Source organism: Penicillium maclennaniae, assembly GCF_028827695.1.
Source record: "Penicillium maclennaniae strain IBT 15551 chromosome Unknown utg000003l:1.0-5670915.0:1.0-5674809.0, whole genome shotgun sequence".
Classification (NCBI taxonomy): Eukaryota; Fungi; Ascomycota; class Eurotiomycetes; order Eurotiales; family Aspergillaceae; genus Penicillium; species Penicillium maclennaniae.
The window spans coordinates 1,299,840-1,320,468 of NW_026623215.1; the positions used below are offsets into that span (position 1 = coordinate 1,299,840).

The 20,629-nt window shown below is 50.7% G+C and overlaps 10 protein-coding genes across 10 annotated transcripts; 7 read left to right on the forward strand and 3 right to left on the reverse strand.

Annotated features, from left to right (window-relative positions):
* Nucleotides 1-2,276: 2,276 nt before the first annotated feature.
* N7477_002593 (Smr domain-containing protein) lies at nt 2,277-3,221 on the forward strand (the record flags this gene model as incomplete). Its single annotated transcript, XM_056964256.1, has 4 exons — nt 2,277-2,310; nt 2,356-2,456; nt 2,515-2,765; nt 2,828-3,221. 4 exons carry the CDS (start codon nt 2,277-2,279, stop codon nt 3,219-3,221), a joined length of 780 nt encoding a protein of 259 aa, XP_056824209.1.
* Nucleotides 3,222-3,835: 614 nt separating this feature from the next.
* N7477_002594 (FPP/GGPP synthase family protein) lies at nt 3,836-5,013 on the reverse strand (the record flags this gene model as incomplete). The annotated part of the gene is made up of 2 exons (XM_056964257.1): nt 3,836-4,586; nt 4,646-5,013. 2 exons carry the CDS (start codon nt 5,011-5,013, stop codon nt 3,836-3,838), a joined length of 1,119 nt encoding a protein of 372 aa, XP_056824210.1.
* Nucleotides 5,014-5,893: 880 nt separating this feature from the next.
* N7477_002595 (cell division control protein 14) lies at nt 5,894-6,829 on the forward strand (the record flags this gene model as incomplete). The annotated part of the gene is made up of 2 exons (XM_056964258.1): nt 5,894-6,143; nt 6,225-6,829. The coding sequence occupies 2 exons, from the start codon at nt 5,894-5,896 to the stop codon at nt 6,827-6,829; spliced, it is 855 nt and encodes a 284-aa protein (XP_056824211.1).
* A 727-nt stretch (nt 6,830-7,556) lies between these two features.
* N7477_002596 (class I SAM-dependent methyltransferase) lies at nt 7,557-8,564 on the forward strand (the record flags this gene model as incomplete). Its single annotated transcript, XM_056964259.1, has 3 exons — nt 7,557-7,703; nt 7,736-8,023; nt 8,121-8,564. The coding sequence occupies 3 exons, from the start codon at nt 7,557-7,559 to the stop codon at nt 8,562-8,564; spliced, it is 879 nt and encodes a 292-aa protein (XP_056824212.1).
* A 17-nt stretch (nt 8,565-8,581) lies between these two features.
* N7477_002597 (putative mitochondrial outer membrane protein (Sam35)) lies at nt 8,582-9,587 on the reverse strand (the record flags this gene model as incomplete). The annotated part of the gene is made up of 2 exons (XM_056964260.1): nt 8,582-8,977; nt 9,039-9,587. 2 exons carry the CDS (start codon nt 9,585-9,587, stop codon nt 8,582-8,584), a joined length of 945 nt encoding a protein of 314 aa, XP_056824213.1.
* Nucleotides 9,588-10,218: 631 nt separating this feature from the next.
* Nucleotides 10,219-11,927, forward strand: N7477_002598 (copper fist DNA-binding domain-containing protein; the record flags this gene model as incomplete). Its single annotated transcript, XM_056964261.1, has 3 exons — nt 10,219-10,253; nt 10,309-10,469; nt 10,519-11,927. The coding sequence occupies 3 exons, from the start codon at nt 10,219-10,221 to the stop codon at nt 11,925-11,927; spliced, it is 1,605 nt and encodes a 534-aa protein (XP_056824214.1).
* A 777-nt stretch (nt 11,928-12,704) lies between these two features.
* On the forward strand, nt 12,705-13,746 carry N7477_002599 (dual specificity protein phosphatase family protein; the record flags this gene model as incomplete). The annotated part of the gene is made up of 2 exons (XM_056964262.1): nt 12,705-13,146; nt 13,223-13,746. The coding sequence occupies 2 exons, from the start codon at nt 12,705-12,707 to the stop codon at nt 13,744-13,746; spliced, it is 966 nt and encodes a 321-aa protein (XP_056824215.1).
* A 501-nt stretch (nt 13,747-14,247) lies between these two features.
* On the forward strand, nt 14,248-15,072 carry N7477_002600 (uncharacterized protein; the record flags this gene model as incomplete). Its single annotated transcript, XM_056964263.1, has 1 exon — nt 14,248-15,072. The coding sequence occupies one exon, from the start codon at nt 14,248-14,250 to the stop codon at nt 15,070-15,072; it is 825 nt and encodes a 274-aa protein (XP_056824216.1).
* Nucleotides 15,073-15,931: 859 nt separating this feature from the next.
* On the forward strand, nt 15,932-18,778 carry N7477_002601 (putative SNF2 family helicase/ATPase PasG; the record flags this gene model as incomplete). Its single annotated transcript, XM_056964264.1, has 5 exons — nt 15,932-16,192; nt 16,257-16,863; nt 16,925-17,067; nt 17,121-17,871; nt 17,928-18,778. 5 exons carry the CDS (start codon nt 15,932-15,934, stop codon nt 18,776-18,778), a joined length of 2,613 nt encoding a protein of 870 aa, XP_056824217.1.
* A 336-nt stretch (nt 18,779-19,114) lies between these two features.
* end3 (cytoskeletal adaptor protein SagA) lies at nt 19,115-20,453 on the reverse strand (the record flags this gene model as incomplete). The annotated part of the gene is made up of 3 exons (XM_056964265.1): nt 19,115-19,851; nt 19,916-20,177; nt 20,214-20,453. The coding sequence occupies 3 exons, from the start codon at nt 20,451-20,453 to the stop codon at nt 19,115-19,117; spliced, it is 1,239 nt and encodes a 412-aa protein (XP_056824218.1).
* Between the last annotated feature and the right edge of the window lie 176 nt (nt 20,454-20,629).

A 20,629-nucleotide genomic window follows, 5' to 3' on the forward strand; every position in this document is an offset into this window, starting at 1 on the left:
ATCTGCTCGTCCATTTTTCCCGCTCTGCAAAAAGGGGTAGGAAGGGAAGAGCTCTGCAGATCACGGTGGATCCAAATGTTAATTGTTCGCGAGAATTGTTGAAATCTCTACAATGTACTCCAGACTCCGTAACCATGATCATCCACGAGACTATGGTATTCTCGGTCTCGACCCGCAAATGCTGACTGTAGCTCTGCATGACGCCGTCGGTCCTCACTCGGTAACGTAGGGCATCCGATATGGTCAGCCTGTTTCTAGTTCTGTTTCTGTTTCTGTTTCTTTCAGCCTGGGACAGGCTGTAGGAAGATGAAAGAATCTCACGGTCACATTCGGACTCAACCCGGTGCAAGCTGGTGCGGCGATTCTGTTCGAAACCTGATATCTTTGGTCTTTGAAGGCTCCACATGGAGTCTGAGCACTCCGTGTCGATCTCTTTGGTTGCAACACACAGCGTCCATTACCCCATAGACGTAAATCAGCCCTTATCCGGGAGCCGAAATGTTGTCGATGTAATGGACATGGGGCTTCAGTCCACACACGCTGGCCGCAGTGGGCACATGCGCTTCGCATGGGGCCCCCTGGACGGATGGAATTTCTGGAATGTCTGGAAGTTTTGCCCTCTTACACGCTATCATGCCATGACCCACAATCTATTGCTTCTAGGCGATTTTTGCCGCGCGCCATGCCCTTGCCCTGATTCCCTGGGGATACATAAGGAGACATGGAGATTTGGACATCAGGAGATTTCCACGTTTCAATGCTCCGAGACTGTGAAGCTATGACCGTAACCAACGCTTCAATCAAAGAGAAACTTCTGAACATGAGAGTCTCCTTCACAAAGAGATGTCAAATACTACCATGCAGTCTGCTATCCTATCCTAGGCTCGCATGTATGAGTTCGACGCAGTGTCAGAACTATTACATACCTCATTTGCCGTGGAGACATTTCTGGCATCTCAAAATGGTTGAAGATCGCCCTCGAACTTGACATGGTGGCGTTCGTGACCCGAAATGGTCGAAGAATAGACATGAAGTCGAGGCGGTGCGTGCACATGTGGTTAGCTCAGTGTTCCAAAGCTTCTCTTCAGCCGCACAAAACCGTCCATTCCTATACAACCATTGTCGAAAGGATATGTCCGTAATCTGCGCTACACGCAAAGGCCGCAATGACTTCCTCGCTATTCCACTTGATCTGGAGGTTTTTTTTTTTTAGTTTTAATTGGGAGGAAGAGATCCCGAAGAGAAGACCTAGAGCAAAGAGATTGGGAAGAGCCTACAATCCCATGCGTGACTGGTACCGCAAGGGACGATGGAAAGAGATTCAATAGATGCCCTACGGTGATCTTGCATTCTACTGAATCGACTAACACCAAGACGACTAGTTGCTGAGCTTGATCAGAAACCTGCGAATCGCGATGAATCAATTTGCAATATTCTACCTTATATCGCATTGTCGCACAACTCTTCTGTCGGTCTATAATCGCGCTATCGATCACTCCACTCCAGTCACATCATACTGCGGATAGGTCTGCCTTGCATTGAACTAGCGACCTATGAAACTGGTGGATCCAAATATATACAAGCGTGTGAGTTCGATACTGTATGCCACGAACAGTGGGAACATCAAGGGCTTTGACAGCAATAGACACGGGAGAGAAATACCAATGTCCCAAAAAAGTTATAAGCATCCATGTTCGATGTTCGAAATGGTATGGTGACGAGACCGCCATGTGGCCGGCGTTTATATAGTGGATCGAGAGGATCCCCGAGTCCACCGGACTGGCAATAGCGCAAAGATAGCGCCCTGTTTCGCGGTTCACTGGTGGCCGCTGGCGCCACGATACCGACCAGCGGAAATTGGACCGTGGAAAGAGTTTGGCTATTGCAGTCCTTTTTTCTGTTGATTTGTACCGTATACCCGTGTGGGAGAAAATTGCCGAACCAGTGAAGGTGAGCACAGTTCAACATAATGACATGAACAGTGGTGAGTACAACCCTCTTGACGTCAGGAAATCAGATATTCACGCAAAATTTCAATTATTATAATAATTTATTTTTTTTGGAAAAGAAAAAAAAAACAAAAAAATGGGACAACTGACAACCTTCGTGTATAAAGAACCAGGTACAATACACGGATACAAGGAACCCTTTCGACCCACGGAACGAGCGATCGGGGCCAAATCGAATCGCAGCAATCGAATCGCGGATCTGATTTTTCGGGTCCCGGTTCCCCACTCTATCTTTTCCTGGCCATCACCACTTCTCCGCAACACACCATGTCGTACGAAATGTCCCATCTGGGCCCGAGGGGTATGCGTCGCGTTTAAATTCTCCCTACATGAGCTAATTGACCAGCCTTCAACCACGACCAGAGTGGTGACGCTGAGAAGGAGTACGATCGGCTGCGCGACCTGGCGCGCCAGGAGGCCTCGAAGCGGGGACAATGTTTCAGCAGGGTACGATTTGCACGCTCTCGGTCTTCTGCTCGTAAAGATCATGGCTAACTAGGCGTAGTCGAAAGAAGCTTATGCCAATGGTGATGGCGCGGCCGCAAAGCAGCTCTCCGAGGAGGGCAAGGCGCATGGTCGCAAGATGGAGGAGTATAACAAGCAGGCGTCCGAGTTCATTTTCCGCGAAAACAACGCCAGCGGACGCGTCGCGGAAGACACAATTGACCTGCACGGGCAATTTGTGGAGGAGGCCGAGGAAATTCTGGAGGAGCGCATCCGCTACGCCAAGTCTCACGGCCAGAACCACTTGCATGTGTACGCTGAGCCTGATCCATCACAGATCCTTTCCCAATGTCCCCAACTGACACAGCCATTAGCATCGTCGGCAAGGGTAATCACTCTGCAGGCCATGTCCAGAAGATCAAGCCGCGCGTTGAGCAGATTTGTCGCGAACTGGGTCTCCAATACGCCACCGAGGAAAACGCCGGTCGTATCTACGTCAACCTGACCGGTGGCGAGGCCGTGATGCCCCCATATCAACCGCACCAGCAGACCCAACATGGCTCCCACCAGCAATACCCCGGTCACCAGCAGCAATACCCATCTCACCAGCAGCAATACCCATCTCACCAGCAGCAATACCCATCTCACCAGCAGCAGACACACCATCAACAACAACCGCAGCAGCAGGACGAGCTCGAGCAGGTTGTCAATCGGCTGTTGCCCAAGGTTATGCGCAAGCTCGAGAAGGCGTGCTGTGTGGTTATGTAAAGCATTTTGCCTTGCAATGTTTGGAGGGCTTACATATAGTGCAAATAGGGCATTGGTCCCGTCCTCATTTTTAATAAGATTAGGTCCCCTGATAAATGCATAATAAACTAGACTAGAGGCAGGAAGTCACCTTACCAAATGTCGTGCTTTGATAATAGCGTGGTTCCAATGCAGACTTGCCAGGACTTCTTGGCTTGATTGTTGCAGCATGAAGTTGCCTGTATAGGCCCGAACCTGAAGAGAATTATCAGGGGCCTCCACTCTTGATACTTTGGTTTAGCCTCGAACTCTCCCTGTGCACCTCTACAGAGCTCCCTCTGTTCCTTGTCTGGGAATCCTGGTTCATGCCTTTGAATAGAAGTGAGGAAATACATAAGCCAGGGCCGCTAATGTGGAATTGTTTCTAATTTGTTCCTGCCCCGGCTGTACCAAGATGCCAAGCTATGCTGCGGCTCTAGCGTAAATTGAAAGGCTCGAATACCATTCTTGATATGATCGTTGCTTCGTATAAACATCATTGAACATAGCCATCTTGAGACCTCAAATGAACGCAGGGGTATTCCAGATATATGCCACTAACACCACCTCCCGGTACGGCAACTCAAACTTCGTTCCTACTGTGCAACTTCGTCCGACAGCGTGGTCTCCACAATTTTATGCAACACTGCACGCACCATCGACCCGTCCCCGGCACCGTTGATGCGGGGCGTGGCGTCGATCATCTCGACGAGATTCAAAGCTCGATCGCGAAGCTCGGCCACTGTCTGCCGCGTGTGCGCGAAGCTGCCGGTGCTCTCCATGTAATGCACAGCATGGCGCTTGACCTCGTCGTCTTTGGTCTTCTGCTTCAGGATGCTGAGAAGCTGGTGATTGGAGGGATTGGCGCGAATGCTGTGAATAATTGGGAAGGAAAATTTGCCCTCGGTCAAGTCCTCACACAGACCCTTGTTTTGGGTGTATTTCGTGCTGGACAGGTTGAGGTAGTCATCGCAGATTTGGAAGATCAGACCCATCACGTTTACTAGGCTCACGCAGTCTTTTCCAGTTCTACTCTCGGCTTGCATTAGCTTCACGGCTAGGCGGAAGAGGCCCCCTGTTTTGTTGCCGACCATCTCTAAGTACTCGTCTTCAGTTGGGCACGTGAGGGTGTCACGCCAAAAGAGATCCATGCCTTGGCCGCGATGGAGGTTCAGCAGCTCCTTTACGTAGATGTCGATAGCGGTGGGGTTATTCAGTTGTTGGATCTCTTGGAGGGCGAGGAAGTAGACGTAGTTGGCGGAGTTGATAGTTTGAGCTGTGCCGAAGATATTGTGCGCGACGGGAATTCCACGGCGGAGGACTGAATCGTCCTCGACATCGTCGATTCTGTATGGAGATATTAGTGAGCAATAAATCTAGCAAGAAGCGTAAATAGAAGAGCTTACAGTAGCGAAGCTGTGTGTAGCATTGTCACCACCTTGGAAATGATCGCCAAACTCTCGGAGGGTACCTGGAGCCAGGAATTGAATGCCTCGATCAGCTGACGACGCACATCCTTGCCGGGATGCTGGTGCATATAGTCATAGGGACCCATGAGGATCTCTTCATTCTTTGAGGACCACGTTCCATCCTTATATTTCGTGCCATCCACGCTGGATTTGTTACGCTGGTGTCTGTGCTTGGTCTGTCCCGTCGAATCTTCCCCGAGCGACGTCCTGTGGCGGTGGGAGGGCGGACTGCTCGAACCATTCGTAGCCCCTGTAGAGCTAGTCCTTGGGGGAACAGGGTTTGGTGGTTGGAATGAGGGATTCATGGTGCGGTGTAGAGACGGATGAGGGGGAGATTGGGAGGGGCTGAGGGGTTGTTGACGCAGAGAGCAGATGACATCAAGACTAGGCGCCAACGTGAAGATAACACTATTTTTGCGAGGGTCAGCTGGTACCAGGCACGCGTAGTGAGAGTCGATCAGATCCTTTTTGTTCTTTCTTTTTTTTCTGTGCCCTACAACTCACCATTCTGAGTATTCGGAGCTGGAATGACTCTGGCCCTGGTACCTCCGATGACTAATCGAGCGTTGTGAGGCCGCAAGGCCATCCCGCCAAAATCAATCAATCACGAGGCGATGCAAGGTCGAGCGGGGTATAGGCGAATAAAAAGACATATCACATTTTGATAACCCCCATGTAGCATCAAGGGAGACATTAACGAGAAATAGAATGATGGCCTGTAAGGTGATGAGGTTTGCTACGGCAACAGACGCCGGGGACACCGAACGTCCAGCTCGCCCTGTGACGACAAGGAGGACTAGCGGCCAGTAGGACTTCCCCAGGGCGTAAACCGGTTTTTTTTGCAAGTGTCAAAAATAAGCATCTATTGACGCCATGGTTTGATCTGCGCCTAGAACCTCGGGTCCGATCTGAAAACCGGAACTAGTGGTGGTTCTAGGGTCAAAAGTGCCTGGCAAACCGCGGGGTCGTCCGGGGCAACCGCCTGCGTTGGCCTTTATTTATGTTGGGAGCGGCCCGACTGACCTCATCGGCTGTCACGGACCACTTTCGATCCCGATTTTCTGCCAAAATCCCTTGATATGTTCAGCAGCTGGCTGTTGTCCTGCCCTGGTCAACAGTTTTCATTTATTCTTCCGTTCTTCTCTTGATTCATTCTGACTCGCGGTTTCTTTTTCATACATCCTCATGGAGACTCTATTGGCTCATTCCTTTGATTATCTTTCCTCATACGAGCCCAGCAAGGTCCGCAAGGGCCTGCGCCAGGTCGAGGGCCTGCTCGCGCAAATTTGTCTTTCCAAATCAAGACCTTCCACCGATCGACGGAAGTCCTATCTGGCCGTCGAGGCGCAGCCGGTGCCGAAGGAGCTATCCGAATTGCGCGATGACCCAGCATTTAGGGAATTTTTTAAATTACAAGAAAGCTTCCAATGGAATGGTAAGTCTCATCGGCTTGTTTAATTTTGCTTCGTTTGTTTTGTGCCATTCCCCACATGCATACTGATCTTTCTGCGCACAGTCGCGATGCGCTTAGTATCCTGCCTAGAGCACCTGCTCGGCCGCGGTAGCAATGGCACCAACGATATGCTCATCGTCTGCACTCTCGATCTAATCCAAGGCGCTTTGCTCTTGCACCCACCATCGCGGACTCTATTCGCGCGTGAAATTTACATGAATCTTCTCCTCGACCTCCTCGACCCGATCAATTGTCCAGCCATTCAATCAGCTACTTTGTTGACCCTCGTCACCGCTTTACTGGACTGCCCCTCAAACACCCGTACTTTTGAAGAACTCGACGGTCTTCTCACCATCACATCACTGTTCAAGCAACGCGCCACTTCTCGTGAAGTCAAGCTCAAATTGGTCGAGTTCCTGTATTTTTATCTCATGCCTGAAACACCGATCCTGGCCGGAGGCAGCCCACCGGCTCTGCAGCGCAGCCCCAACAAGCTCTCCGCCCGCCCATCGAGCTCGCATGCATCCGCGGCAGGCGGGGCCAAGATGATCCGCGACACACGCACTACCGACGAGAAGCAGGCGCTACTAGGCCGTTACCTGAATAACGTCGAGGATCTGGTGGAGGACCTCAAAGAGACCGCACCGTTTGGAGCAACGGTATATTGAATGAATTATCTGAGGCGATGACTGGACTCCCGCCCACGACAGAATGTGTTTGATGACCGCATTGATGTGGTTGACTTTGATTTGTTTTCTTGTTCCCAGCCAGTTTCCTTTTCTTTCTTCTCTTCATTTCTTCAGTCTTGTTTTTTGATTCCCACGAGCTTTTCTTTTTCCGTCCGGTACGGCGTGAATGTGTGGTCTAGCCTGATGCTTTTCCCGCTCTTGGTTTCTTGTTTTGATTTTTGACTCTCTCTTGTTTCCAGCCTTTCTTCGATTTTAGTTCTTATTTTTTTTTTTCAGGTGGTCTTCCCGTCTCATCTAGTTTCTTGTCTCTCCAAACCTGGATTTGCGTCGTCTTCTCGATGGGCTTCGGGCCTCATTTTCCTTGTGTGTCCTTGATGGCCACATAACAGTGTACGATTCTTCTCTGTTCCTATTTGACTCAAATCTTAAAAAATTAAATATTCAACCATACCCCTTTTCGCGTTTCCGTAAAATGTCGTGTTCGAACCATTCTGAAATAGGTCAGGTTGAAGCCATTAGATTTGTATGACTTGGGTTGACTCATTTCGGAGGTGACTCGACGTGGATTTGAGTCGCGATGCTGGGCCGGTAAGGTGGAGAAGATCGGACCATGGAACACACTATATCCCCACCTGCCTCCCTGGTTCCTTGAAACAAAACGTGGACCCCAGAACTAGTCAAGTCCCGTTACCGACGCTTCGACTACATGACGAAGACTATTCAAGATAAGCTGGCCGAGCACTCCAATTCAGGAGATCCTCAACTGTTTCAATATGTCGGGACGGTGGAAGCATATGATAATTGGACGAAGGCAGGTTTAGAAGCCAACGATCGAAACAACTTCTCATGCAGGGTAAATATGCAGTGTACTGAAACTACACACAGGCCCATGACACAGATGGAAATATCGTTCAACGCCTCGACACATTTGAGATGTGGGCCCTGCTTCCTCAATTCTTGGACAAAGTGACTGCGCGCTTCTCCACTCAGTCGCAATCATCTTCGCTGAAGCTAGTCGATTTCGGGTGTGGTACTGGCAGAAACACCATACAGCTGCTTGAAGAGTTGTCCATACTTCGGGAGAGCAGCGAAGCTACTCCTTTCCGGGAGGTTGTGGGTCTTGATGTGTCACCGGGGATTCTAGAGGTAGCGAGAAGCGCTATTCAGACGGCCGTGAGGGAGAAGAATCCGCATATACTGTGTTTTTGCTGGGAATAATCGATCTTCTGCAAGGTGCATCATCACAGGCGCAGGTGAAACCTCACTGCAGACGTTGGGTGCTGTGGGAGTCATTTCTACTCTCGTGCTAGAATACATTCCTGCGAAGGAGTTCTTCGAAGCAGCGGCAGCAAGGATGCTACCCGGCGCCTATCTAATGGTAACCAACATGCACGCGGATATGGGTGCAATTCGCCAGGCGCGGTTCACGGACCCGCAGATTGGGATTAAAATCAGACCCACTAGCTATTGTCACTCTGTCCCTGAGGTGCTAGCGGCGGCCGAGAAAGCCGGATTCAAGGCTGAGAACTTACTTAGCGAGGAAGGAGAATATAGTGTTCTGCAAAGGGCAGTTGATCAGCAATTAGGTAAGGCATTGGGTGCACAGGCGAAGAAGTGGGTTGGGATCAAGGTCTGGTTTGGGGTCTGTTTCAGCAAAATAAAAGCAGGAAATCTCTGCCTGAGACTCGGTGGAGAGTATGATTCCTATTCCTGATGCGGGTAATAATACATTTAGAAAAACTGCAGCAGTCTTTCCCGGTGTTGTACAAGATTGGGGTTTTCTCGGAGTAACTGTGCCAGGCGGTTCTGCTTCCACCCCATGCCCTCGTCCAGGATCAGATGTGTGTAGGCGAATGCGCTGGCATCAAAGAGACCTGGCTTGGATCGACCGAAGAAGTGCTCGTCCTCTCCAAGCAGGGCGGACAGAGCCTCGAATGCGCTTTTTGCGTCGCCTTCCAGATCGGCCGCATCAATGTATTTTGATGTCTTGAGAAGCTCGTCGCGGGCTGCTTGTTGAAGTTGGATACCTAGCGCGGTGCGGACGATGGTATTTGTTGTAGCTGGAACCACGTAGAGTCGGCGTGCGACGGCCTCGAAGTTGTCGTTGTCGAGATATAACATGTATAACTGAGTGGACGTGAGCAAGTGTGTTTCGTTGATCACCCAGGGATATACAGGAATAGCATACCCAAGCATTACGTAACCGATGGTCCAGCAGCGATGCGTAGACTTCAAAGCGGAGGTTTAGTTGTTGCTCCTCTTCACAGTGGACTTGTTCAATGGCCCACTTCTGGAGCTTGTGCGAGGGGATGGGACCGGGTGCGCCTGCGGGGAGAGCGGGAAGGAGAAAGGGCAAGGCGCCGGTGGGCGATGCATGATTGTTGGAGGGGGTGACCTCAAAGTCGATTCCGACGAATTTCAGGTAGGCCTGCGTGAGATCAGTATAGCTGCTTCGTGACCGTGCTGGGCAGATCTCGTACCTGCCATTTGAGACATTGAGGGTTAAATGAAGGTCGACCATGGCGCGCGCCCTTTGCGTCGCTAAAGACATATAACTGGTTCTCGTGCCGTCGGGACGGAGACCGCAGCGGTAGGTCGTTGGGGGATACGTGGTCAACGGAAAGCGGTCGAAAAGACGTTTGATGGGGGCTGGAACTGTAAAGAAATCATGCACAGCACTAGGACCGGCAGAGCTGGTACTTTCCGGCTGAGGGCCCTCACTGCTTTTTGGCGGCATCGCGACTTTATGCAGGAGAATCGGAGCAACCAGGGCCTCGCCCACTAAACCGTGACGATTCACAGGAACGGATGAACCTGAAGGGCCGAGACCCATCGGCAGCCCCCACCAGAAGACACCAAATCACGTGACACCGGATTTATCCAGGCTCCGACCATCCGCCTGTACTTGAACCACTCAATATCGGTGGTTTAATGGTTGCGTAACGGCGATTAGGTAAACCCTCCCCGCATCATTTTTCCTCTCTCATCTTTCCTATGTCGTGCCTAAACCCTTCGGTATTCGTCCCCTCACTTCGCTCTTCTGTCGTCACCTCACCGATGCTCATAGTTCATCCCACGTTTTCCCATCGGTCTCGGTGAACCGTCTCACACGCCGACTCTTGGACCCGGTTGACCCCGCTTTCAGTCTCGACCTTCCGGCGCCACGAAAGACACAATATCTTTACTGATATTTGTCCCCAGAAGGCTTGCAAGCAATATTTTCTTTCTCGACTTACGGTCCCGCGCCAAGAGCTGCGTTAGCGGACGGCCTTTGTGGTACTTAGCACTTAGTATTCAGTCATCGGCATCGTCATCCGGCGATCGTTGCCGCTCTCTGATCACACCACCCATATCTTTGGCCTGCGATAATGCCTCTTGATGAAGAGGGTGCCAAGTGGTCTTGGTATGATTTTCCGTAGAAACAGTCAGTTGCACATGCGCTGACGTTCTTTCTATAGCGAACCATGCATTCGCGGCCACCGATCTTCAAAATGTCAGCACTTCGACAGACTGATGATGAAGGTACCCAAGGCTGGACGGCCTCTAGCCAAATGTCCCCATCCGAAGGGGACCTGCAGTTGCCAGAAGACGTTTGCCTTCATGGTCCGAATCCCGAAAGGTCAGCAGCTTATGCCCTTTCCTGCCGAATTCCGCTAATGTATGCCCAGGCTCGACATGTTTATGCCGACCGCTATACAAAGTCCCTGCCAGCACAGATGAGTCATCACAGTCCACCCCAGCACCTGTACCTCCAGTTTCGTCAACTGCAGCGGCCAAAATTCAGAAATCAGGAAGACGACAAAGCCTTTTTCAAGCTGCACCGGGCAACCTTGCAAAGGCGCTGGAGTCTATGCCGGACAATCTCAAATTCGAGGATGGTGTGGTCAACTACGCGGCAACCATTGCTCAACCCTCCGATCGGAATGACTCGCTCTCAGCTATTCAGTCGACCAACAGCTTTTCACCTACACCCGCTTCTGATGGACCTACCCCGAATGGAACTAGCTGTTGCTCCAAGAAATCCCAGGCCCCACCAGTGGCTTCCAACAGCGGAGGCTCTTGCTGTTCTGGAAAGTCTAATGCGCCATCAACGTCCAATACTTTCTTCACTGGAAACGGGTACAAGGCGAGCCAGCCCACTGACTGGAACGACATGTCATATATGAATTTCTCGGCGGCCCAGATGCCCGCTTGGCAAAACCCTATAGACTCTACTCAGCCCCAATTCATGCAATCGTTGGGGATGCATAGCGCCCAGTCCCATCCACTTTACACGAACGAATATGCCTCTCATGTGTCTTCCGCTCCATCGTACTCGAACACGATGAGTGAAATTGGGACAACACAAACGGCCGTGGCTCAATTTGCTGCGGACCACTCCCGGAAGTCCGCCTACATGCACTCCCATACCCACCATGATGCGGAGTCTTGTCATGAGTGTAAATGTGGAGACGATTGTCAATGCTTAGGCTGCGCGGCCCATCCCTTTAACAACACTACTCGTCAGCATGTTCAGGAGATGGGTGTTTTGATGACCTTTGATGGTGATGAGCACATCCCCGAAGACATGGCCAACGCCTACCCGCCTCCATTCCATGGTAATACTCCATCGACTCCAATGAACTTTGGCTTCATGCAGCACAATCCCTCCATGGAAAACACTGGTCAGCAAAACAACTTCGACCCGTACTCGGATCCAAACTCCGCCATTTCTTCTGGCTACTCCTCTCCTCTCCGCGCCAGTCACACATTGAACCAGCAATTAATGCATCCATCCGAATACTACACGTTGGAGTATCCGGTGGGAATTCCCTCAGCCTGTTCGAATATGACTGGAAGCTGTCAATGTGGAAACGACTGCAGTTGCGTGGGCTGTCTCACACACAGCGGTCATAATGGCGTGCCTCTCGATGCATCGATCCCAGAGCCTTCTATTGCTACCACAACAGAACAGCACCCTTCGTCCCATCGCCATACCTCGGTGACATCTGTTAGCCACAGTTCGCATATTCCTGTGCTTGACAATATTTCTGTGCCATGTCTGAGTCCACGCACGCTTGAGACATCGATGATTTGAGTCCACCGTGATGACCAATTTCTCTTCTGGACCCCCTTTACCCCACCGTTTATTACACGATTTATGATGTACAATGATACCCTTTAGATATCTCTGCTCTAGAAAGCCGGCTGCAATGTCCGCTCGCTATATGGAATGAAAATCTTTCCAGTCGCTTTTTCGATACTCTCGGCATTGTATCCTCCCGTTCCCTTTTCTAATAGATATAGACGCCCCCTTAGAAAAGCCTCGTTCCATGGGGTTGAGTCCCTCCCGCCTTCCCGAGGCCTGTGTCCCATGATATGATACATACGAGATCGTCACGTAGTTAAGTTACTTGTTTGAAATCTTCATACCAATAGGCTTTCTTCTCAAATCAAGGTAGCAAACTCATGAACTTGACAAGTATGATAGTGGGTCTAGGAGTGGATTCTATCGCGGTTTCGGAAAGCAATACTACATTACATAATCTTGACACTATTCCAACCTCTCCTATTCAGCCTTACAGTGAACTTATCATTGGCCAGGAGTTGAAACCGCTACAACAACTTCGCTAGCTAATCGATTGAGAAGGAAGCGCTTTGAAGTTGCCGCGAAATCTTCTGAGCTCCAAGCTAATGGAAATGACCACTCGTCTTTGACGGGTTCCTTCCACACATGAAGCAGCGCACATCTCACGGCAAAAGCGCTGGTGCGGAAGGAAGCATCTTCTGTTCATAGAAGACTGCTTTCCTCCTGCTGTCGTCTACAAATTCGATTATATCAGCTGAAGCTAGCCGATTGGCGTGCTTGTACACCATGCCAGACCTATTTTCAACTGACGAGGCACCAATGTCTCAGGACATTCGAGCCCATTATGTGCGCACGCAAGAATACACATCGACACCAAAGTATCCGCCCGGGTCCGCAATTGGCTCCGCACTGGGATACTTTGGCCATGAGAACTATGAAGATGACAATGATACTGTCGTCGTTGACAACAAGATCTTGAACTCTGCCACACATCAGTTTTCCGAGGGTGACTTTGTTTGCCCTGGCTTCTTCAGTCTTACAAATCTCGATGGCTTTACGCGTCGCTTTAAATGCAACCAATGGTCTTACGAAATGCGCCGCCAAGCACAGCCGATCTTTCCATTCCTATCCTTGGGCCCGTCATCCTGCCTCAGAGACCGCGAATTTCTCCGTTCTCAGGGGTTCACTCTTCTCCTAGCAATCCGTAGCAGCCAGTCTGCTCAAGCACGTCTGGTATCGGGGACAAGGCTGCCGCTGAAATCGGTGTGCAAGCTGACACCATTGATGTTCTCGACAACCAAGAGCTGATTTCCGCTTTCCCCACGCCATTCGTCGTATCAATGATCACCTAGCGGGGGTGGATGTTGATACCTCTGGCGAAATGGAAGCATTTCAGACTGGCCAAGCACCCATGAAGAGAAAGGTCCTAGTCTTTTGTGAATCCGGCAATGAGCGATCTGCCGCGGTAGTCATCGCCTATATGATGGCGATGCTCAATATGGATCCAGGACAGGCCCTCCACTTGACTCAACAGCACCGCTTTTGTGTCTCGATCGAGGATCCACTGAAGCGCATTCTCTTTTCATTTGAGTCTATCCTGTCGGCGAAGCGTGACGTCGAGCGTGTCAGGCGCTCGAACATGCAGACTGGAGCTACAACCCTTGCTCCTCCACCAGTGCCCCCTGTTCTGCTCTCCAAAAAACGTAGTTTCGCGGACCATTATCATGAAGATACCGATATGGCCGACGGTGACATGGAAGTCGACGGGGACAGGGACTTCTTCTCTGAGCGAAGACCCGTTGCCCCCTTTCAGGACCGCGTGGTCTAGAAATGTTACGATCATGAGGACGCACAGTGGCTTGCTCTGAAATCTCCATTAGCCCTTCGATTTGTGATCTCAACTTCTGTTTGCTGGAAAATATCCTGTTAGTGCTACTCGTTGCTCTATACACATTTCTTGGATATTTGACCCTCCACATACTCTTAAAATTTCCCGTATTATAAGTATCATGGCATCTGGTAGGGAATGGAACTAGCAGGAACCATAAATGTTTCTCCAGGCATATCCAAGGTGCCTTGAGCGAGATGTCTAGAAGTGACAAGAAGAAGTCAAGTGAGAACTTTGGAAAACTTGACGGCGACGAGGCTAAGGGCATGTGAGAGAACCGTTTGTTAAGCTTTTACGATATATCGTCCTCATCGTCTCTCACGTCCACCATTTCCCCTGCGTTTCTCTCACGACGCTGTTTTCAAAGCTGCTGCATTCCAGCCTTACATCTTTCAGCCTTCCCCATGCTTTGCCGACCCCTCGGCTACGGCACTAATTATCATGGATGATACTGTTCATTACGACGCGAACATGGACCCGACGTTCATGACAAGTGATGATGAATTCGATGCCTGGCCAGCGAGTGTCAACTCCTGGAAAATTCCCGATCAATTTGTAAGTTCAAGACACTTCTTCCCAACAAGCGCTCTTGAAGAAATAACTGCTGACGATAAGGTCATGGTCATCCAGGCTCGTGCTGGTTCCCTTGTTCTCGGTGACCTGAAACCTTCTATTCAGATCGAAATCATCCACAACTTGCGTGAGGAGTTGGGCGGCGCCATCGAAGCTGCCTGTACGAGATTGAGAATTACTGATGAAGAGAAAAATGATCTCATCATGTACAACAACCTGTACAATCGCAGTCTCGAGGCAGAAAACATCACGGTGCTGACGTACAGGAAAAGGCAGAGAGCAGCATTGCAGAAGCTTGATCAAGGTGTAGCCGCGTGTCTTGTTCAGAAAGACTTGTCCAATATCTTCAAGACTACTTGTCGGCAATTGTCCGACGCAAGGGCCAACCTCGGCGTAGAAAATGTCATGCACGCCCAAGCATCGGATGTCCTGCTGTCATACGAATTTCTAGATCGCATCCATCTTCCCCGCAGTCTCGCTGGTACCTGGTACAATGGCATTGAAACCCGCCTCAATGGTCATTACGATTATCCCACTCCTGAGTCTGAATCTTGGGAATGGGCTGAACATTGTTCAAGCGCCAAGTCGATCTGGGTAGAATTGGCGCGACGCGGCCTGCATCCGCTAGAGAAGAGCAAAGATATCTGCTTACAACGAAGGCCTTTGGTACCAAGAGCTCAGTCAAACCGCTAGCCACTTTGACCGACAAAGGCCAAAGACACTCTGGCACCTCGAACGAGGAAACACCGTTCTGGCACACCCGAGGCCCCCCCTACGAATGTGACGGACTCTGAAGCTCGTTACCAGTGGAATGTGACTCAATCGAAACTCGACCTGATTCAACATGAGAAAGCCTTGTTAGAAGCTGAACTGAAGGAGACCAGGGATCGGGCCGAAAGCCCTCATTTTGGTGCCTGTGCTAACCCCGAAAACCCTTGGTACTTCACCTTGGATGAGGACGACGATGTTCTTGAGTGGTAGATGTGATTTCTTATTTCAACAATCTATGCCTTTCTTTCATGCATCAAGTGGACCATTTACCATTCATGTAATTGTCTTTAGATATAGTAACCCCAACTGGGCACTCCCTTCCTGCGTTATGAATGCCCCTAGGACGAAATGAAGAATGTACATTCACCAGTTCCATTGGAAACAAGCTTAGCTGGAGCGATTCTGACTTGACATCATTGGAGTTGCAGTGACTTTCAGAGATCAGAGAAATTACATCATTTTCGAAACATAAGCTGTGCATCCGAAGTAGACGAGTTCAATCTAGAAGTGGCCCGTGCCCGACGCGAAAATCCGCGTCCAACACGCGCGCGGCGTCCTATCGTCCATCTTGTGAACAATCCACAGCAGAATAGGCTCATGCGTTTCGTGAAGCTCGGGAATATTGATCACAGCATAACTGTACCTCTTTGATTCCATCCGTTGTACAGCTAAACCTTGATCTGGTTCCAAGCCTCATCCCTGGGAATGACGTCTGCGCCATCCGGACCCTGATCGATCGCGGCTTCTACTCTCGCTCCTTTCGCAACCCCGGTTAGGCACAATGTCTGCCACGAACTCGCCGATCCCCTCGACTGACTCACAGGCTGACACCCTCCAGCCGGAGTCAACCGTGCCGTCTTCGCCTATGACCGATCTCAATATTCAAGACACGAAGTTTCCTTTGGAAGAGATCAATGACAAAGATGAAGATGTTCAGATGGAGAGGGCCAATGGCGGAAATGAGCCATCAGGGTCTGTTGAAGATACTGAAGGGATGGATACAAAGTCAAAGGCCTTAATGCATTTGTTGAAGACCAGCTCGGTAAGCTAAATCCTATATCTGGATGTTTGCCTACGACAACTCTCTCATTCTTGTCTTCCTGTAGGTGTTCGTCGCGATTATGTCCGAGAAAATGCAAAAGCAGCAGGAAGAGGCTCGTCAACAAGCGGCCAAACAGAAGAAGCCTCCCGCAGAATCCAAGGCCAAGCCTAATGCCGCACCCGCCGCTCGTCGCCAGACTCGGAGTCAGGCCGCGCAAGACTCCACTGCCGCGGATAAGTCTACTGGTGATGAATCTTCAATATCTAGTAGGAGGAGAGGCCGATCGAGAAAGAGTGCTGAGAACGGTAACACTATCTCGAGCTACTTTCAAAAGGCCGATGTCGACATGACCGAAGACAAACCGACTGTGCAAGAGGCTTTGGAACAGGCCGCTGACGATTTTGAGGCAAATCCGACCGCTCTTGGCGAACAAGAGCTTGTGGCAACTCAGCAGCCAACGTTGGTGACAGGCGGTCGAATGCGAAAGTATCAGCTGGAGGGTCTTGAGTGGCTCAAAACACTATGGATGAACGGCCTGTGTGGTATTCTTGCTGATGAGATGGGTCTTGGCAAAACAGTCCAGTCTATCTCGATGATTGCTTTTTTGAAGGAAAATAACGTTTCAGGACCATTCCTGATTGCGGCCCCCCCTCAGCACATTGAGCAACTGGGTCAACGAGTTCAAAAGATGGACCCCAGGTATTAATGCGGTTTTATATCACGGATCAAAAGACGAGCGTGCAGAGATCCGAAACAAGCATTTGAAGATACGCGACCAGATGAAGATGGATTTCCCCATTGTGTGTACCTCGTACGACATTTGTATCAATGACCGAAAGTTTTTGGCTCAGTATCAGTGGCGATATATCATTGTGGTATGTGCTCTCGCCGTGACTGTCAGCTCGTCTCATGCTAACCAGGTCTATAGGACGAGGGACACCGCCTCAAAAACATGAACTGCCGTCTGATCAAAGAACTGATGTCCTACAACTCGGCCAACCGACTCTTGATAACTGGTACTCCGCTTCAGAACAACATTTCTGAGTTGTGGTCATTGCTGCATTTCCTTCTTCCCGACGTTTTCAATGACTTGAACAGTTTCGAGAAGTGGTTCGACTTTTCCTCTGTTCTCGACGACAATGGACAGGCCGAGCTCATTGAACGACGAAAGCGAAACTTGGTCTCCACGATGCATTCAATTCTTAAGCCCTTCCTTCTTCGCCGTGTCAAGACTGATGTGGAGGACTCATTGCCGAAGAAGCGGGAATACATTTTGTATGCTCCGATGACCCCTGAACAGAAGGAGCTCTATCGAGAGATCATTAGTGGGACCGGCCGACAGTATCTCGAAGGGAAGGCCTTGGAGCGTCTGACGGCCAAAAGTCAAAGTGTCTCACGTTCCTCGAGTCGGAAACGTCGCCGCGAAAGTGACGAGCCGGACTTCTCCAACAAGACTCACAAGTCGAGTGAGTCCTCTACTCCGACCAGAGATACCAGTGCTCGCAGTACACCCGCCCGTCGGCGTCGTGGTATGAAAAACTACAAGGAGGACTCCGACCGCGAGTTTGACGCCAAGCTGCGGAGACTTGAGCGCGGAATTGAAGATCAAGATGAGACAGCTGAGCCTAGTGAGAATGAGCTCGAGGAAATCGAGCGTGCCAAAAACCTGAAGCTTGCCAGTACGTTACGGCTCGAATCACCACTGCTATTGACGTGTTGCTGACAAATTAATCAGAGAAGGAAATCAGTCAGAAGAAAATGCAAAACCCGGTCATGCAAGCCCGTCTGGCGTGCAACTCTCCCCACAACTTTTACTGGCCTTGGACAGACGCATCGTCTGCCGTGGATGAGTCGCTCGTATCATCCTCCGGTAAAATGCTTCTTCTTGATCGATTGATCCCCTGCTTGCTCAAGAAGGGACACAAGATCCTCATCTTCTCCCAGTTTAAAACTCAGCTCGACATACTGGAAGAATGGGCCGCCGAGTTGCGTGGTTGGAAATGCTGCCGCATCGACGGAGCCATCGCCCAAGCAGATCGCCAGGAGCAGATCGAAGCCTTTAACAAGGACAAGCAGCACAAAATATTCCTCCTCAGTACCCGTGCTGGTGGCCAGGGAATCAACCTCACCGCGGCAGATACTGTTATTCTATTTGATTCCGATTGGAACCCACAGCAGGATCTGCAGGCTCAAGATCGTGCTCATCGTATTGGTCAAACCAAGCCGGTCATCGTCTACCGACTGGCTACCAAGGGTACTGTTGAGCAGACTCTCTTGGAAAAAGCAGATTCCAAGCGCCGCCTCGAGCGTTTGGTCATCCAGAAGGGGAAGTTCCGTTCCCTACTGGACCCGAGTGCCACTGCTCAGGACATGGAGGAGCTGCGGAGGGCCCTTGGCGAAGACGAGTTCGAGCGCTTTGAAACCGGTGCCGATCCCGAGTCTATTTTGTCTGATCATGATCTAGACACCTTGACAGATCGCAGCGAAGAGGCTTATCTCCGTGCCGAGAAGGGTCTCGAGCAGAGCGGCCCCGCTTTTGTTGCTGTCGAGTCCAAGCGTGATGGTGGTGAGTCCCTGATGGCTTGAGCTCTAATCTTTCTGTTTACAAATATCTTTCCTGGAAATGTCCCGGCGATGCGGCTGTATCAACATTTGTCCCTTCGCCTCCACCACCGACCTTGGAATAGTTCAACCATCCCATGGGCGAGCCAGAGGTTCTGGGTGGAGTTGCTTGTCTTGGGCTCTCTGGGCGTCGAGCAGTTAAGATACCTGAATTGTACAATACGTCGATGATAATTTGCTAGAAATACATGACAGTCAATGCAAGAAACAAGATCCATTGTGCGCCTGCGAGCTCCGTGCTAGGGACATGGCTGTACAAAAGGACAGAGGATAAATTCAACAGACAATCAACGTCTGCGCTCACCGTCGAGCCCGTCCCTCTTCAATTTCTGCACGCAAGTCCGCAAGAACACCCTTGCGCTGGGCTAGATGACTCTTCAACCCCTCAACTTGATCGCCCACGGTCTTAACGTCCTCCCTCGCGCGCTCCAGGTCTTGTCCATCCTTCGAACGACCCACACCTTCGCGCAATTCACGAAGTTCCCGCTCCTTATATTCCAACAACTGCAGCGTCTCCTTCTTAATGAGAACCCAGTTCGGACGACCATCGTTGCGTGGTCTATCCCGCCGGTTCTCCGAAGCCTCTCTTGCAGAATGAAGCTTTGCCTCAATCTCTACCAGCTCCCGGCGCAGACGAACCTTCTCCCATTCTTCATCTTGGATTGTTTCGCCGAAATCAGTTCCTTTGGGCTGATATGAGCCTTTGCCGCCAACCCCCAGGCGGCTCAGATATGTATCGCCAAACTTGGCCTTGCGGCCAGTCCGTGTCTCTTGATTTCCATCGGCACCGTAGCGCTGTGCGGGTGCGTTATCAATTTGGTAATCGATCTTATTACTCTCGAATGAGGAACGTAGCGATGCAGGGATGGTGCGCGGGATGCGGAAGCCTTCGTGGCGGTAGTTGAGGATGTGCAGGAATGCAAGCGTGGCGTCCTTGTTGATAGCCTGGCCGGCAGAGGGGTTAACCAGGTTCCATGCGGAGCTGATGTCGGTGTCGGGAACGTCGAGGGAGTCGTAGAGGGGTTGTAGGGATTGGACTGAGGCTCGAACGTTAGCGGCTTGCTTCAGATTCACGAATATTCACTATGCGAGGGGACTGACAGGTAATCTGGCCACGATGGTCGCGGCTAGAGCTATAGATTTCTTCGTACTTGGACTTATCGGCGGGCTTCATGTACCAATCGAAGCCGTCCTTCAGTCCGAGGCTATCGTCCTCATCTTCTATCCGCTCGAATTTCTCGAACCCCCGCTCAATGCGCGCGTCGCGTGAACGAGATGTGACTTTGATTCGGGGACCAGCCAGTCTGGCAAGACGGCCGGAACGTCTTGTAGTTCCTATGTTCCGCCACGTCAGGCCCCCGATCTTGGATCAATTCAGTATTTGGAAGGTTGTACATACGCCATTGACGAGATCGAATACCAAGCGCATGGCGACGCAGAATTCTTCGAAATCAAGCTCGCCATCGCCGTCGACATCCGCAATGTCCCAGACCTTCTCAAGTTGATCATCACGGAGTCGACTGTTGCGCAGCACGGAAGCGGCTTGTGAGCTGTTTAGGTGCTGATGACCGTTTGATAGCGAGGCAAAGATTTCCCAGTAGCGCTCGATCTTCCATTGCTCGATTTTTTTGGCAGACATGGTGGGATTGGGGGGTTGTGATGAAGGTGGAGAGGATGGAGAGTTGGGCGAGGTCGGATTTACCCGCTGTCCGCTTTCAGGGGACCTGAGGTCATCGTTGTTTACCCCATGTCGTGTACTTCACATCATTACACAACCAGTCTAATTCCATCGATTACAGGGCTCTATTGAGAATG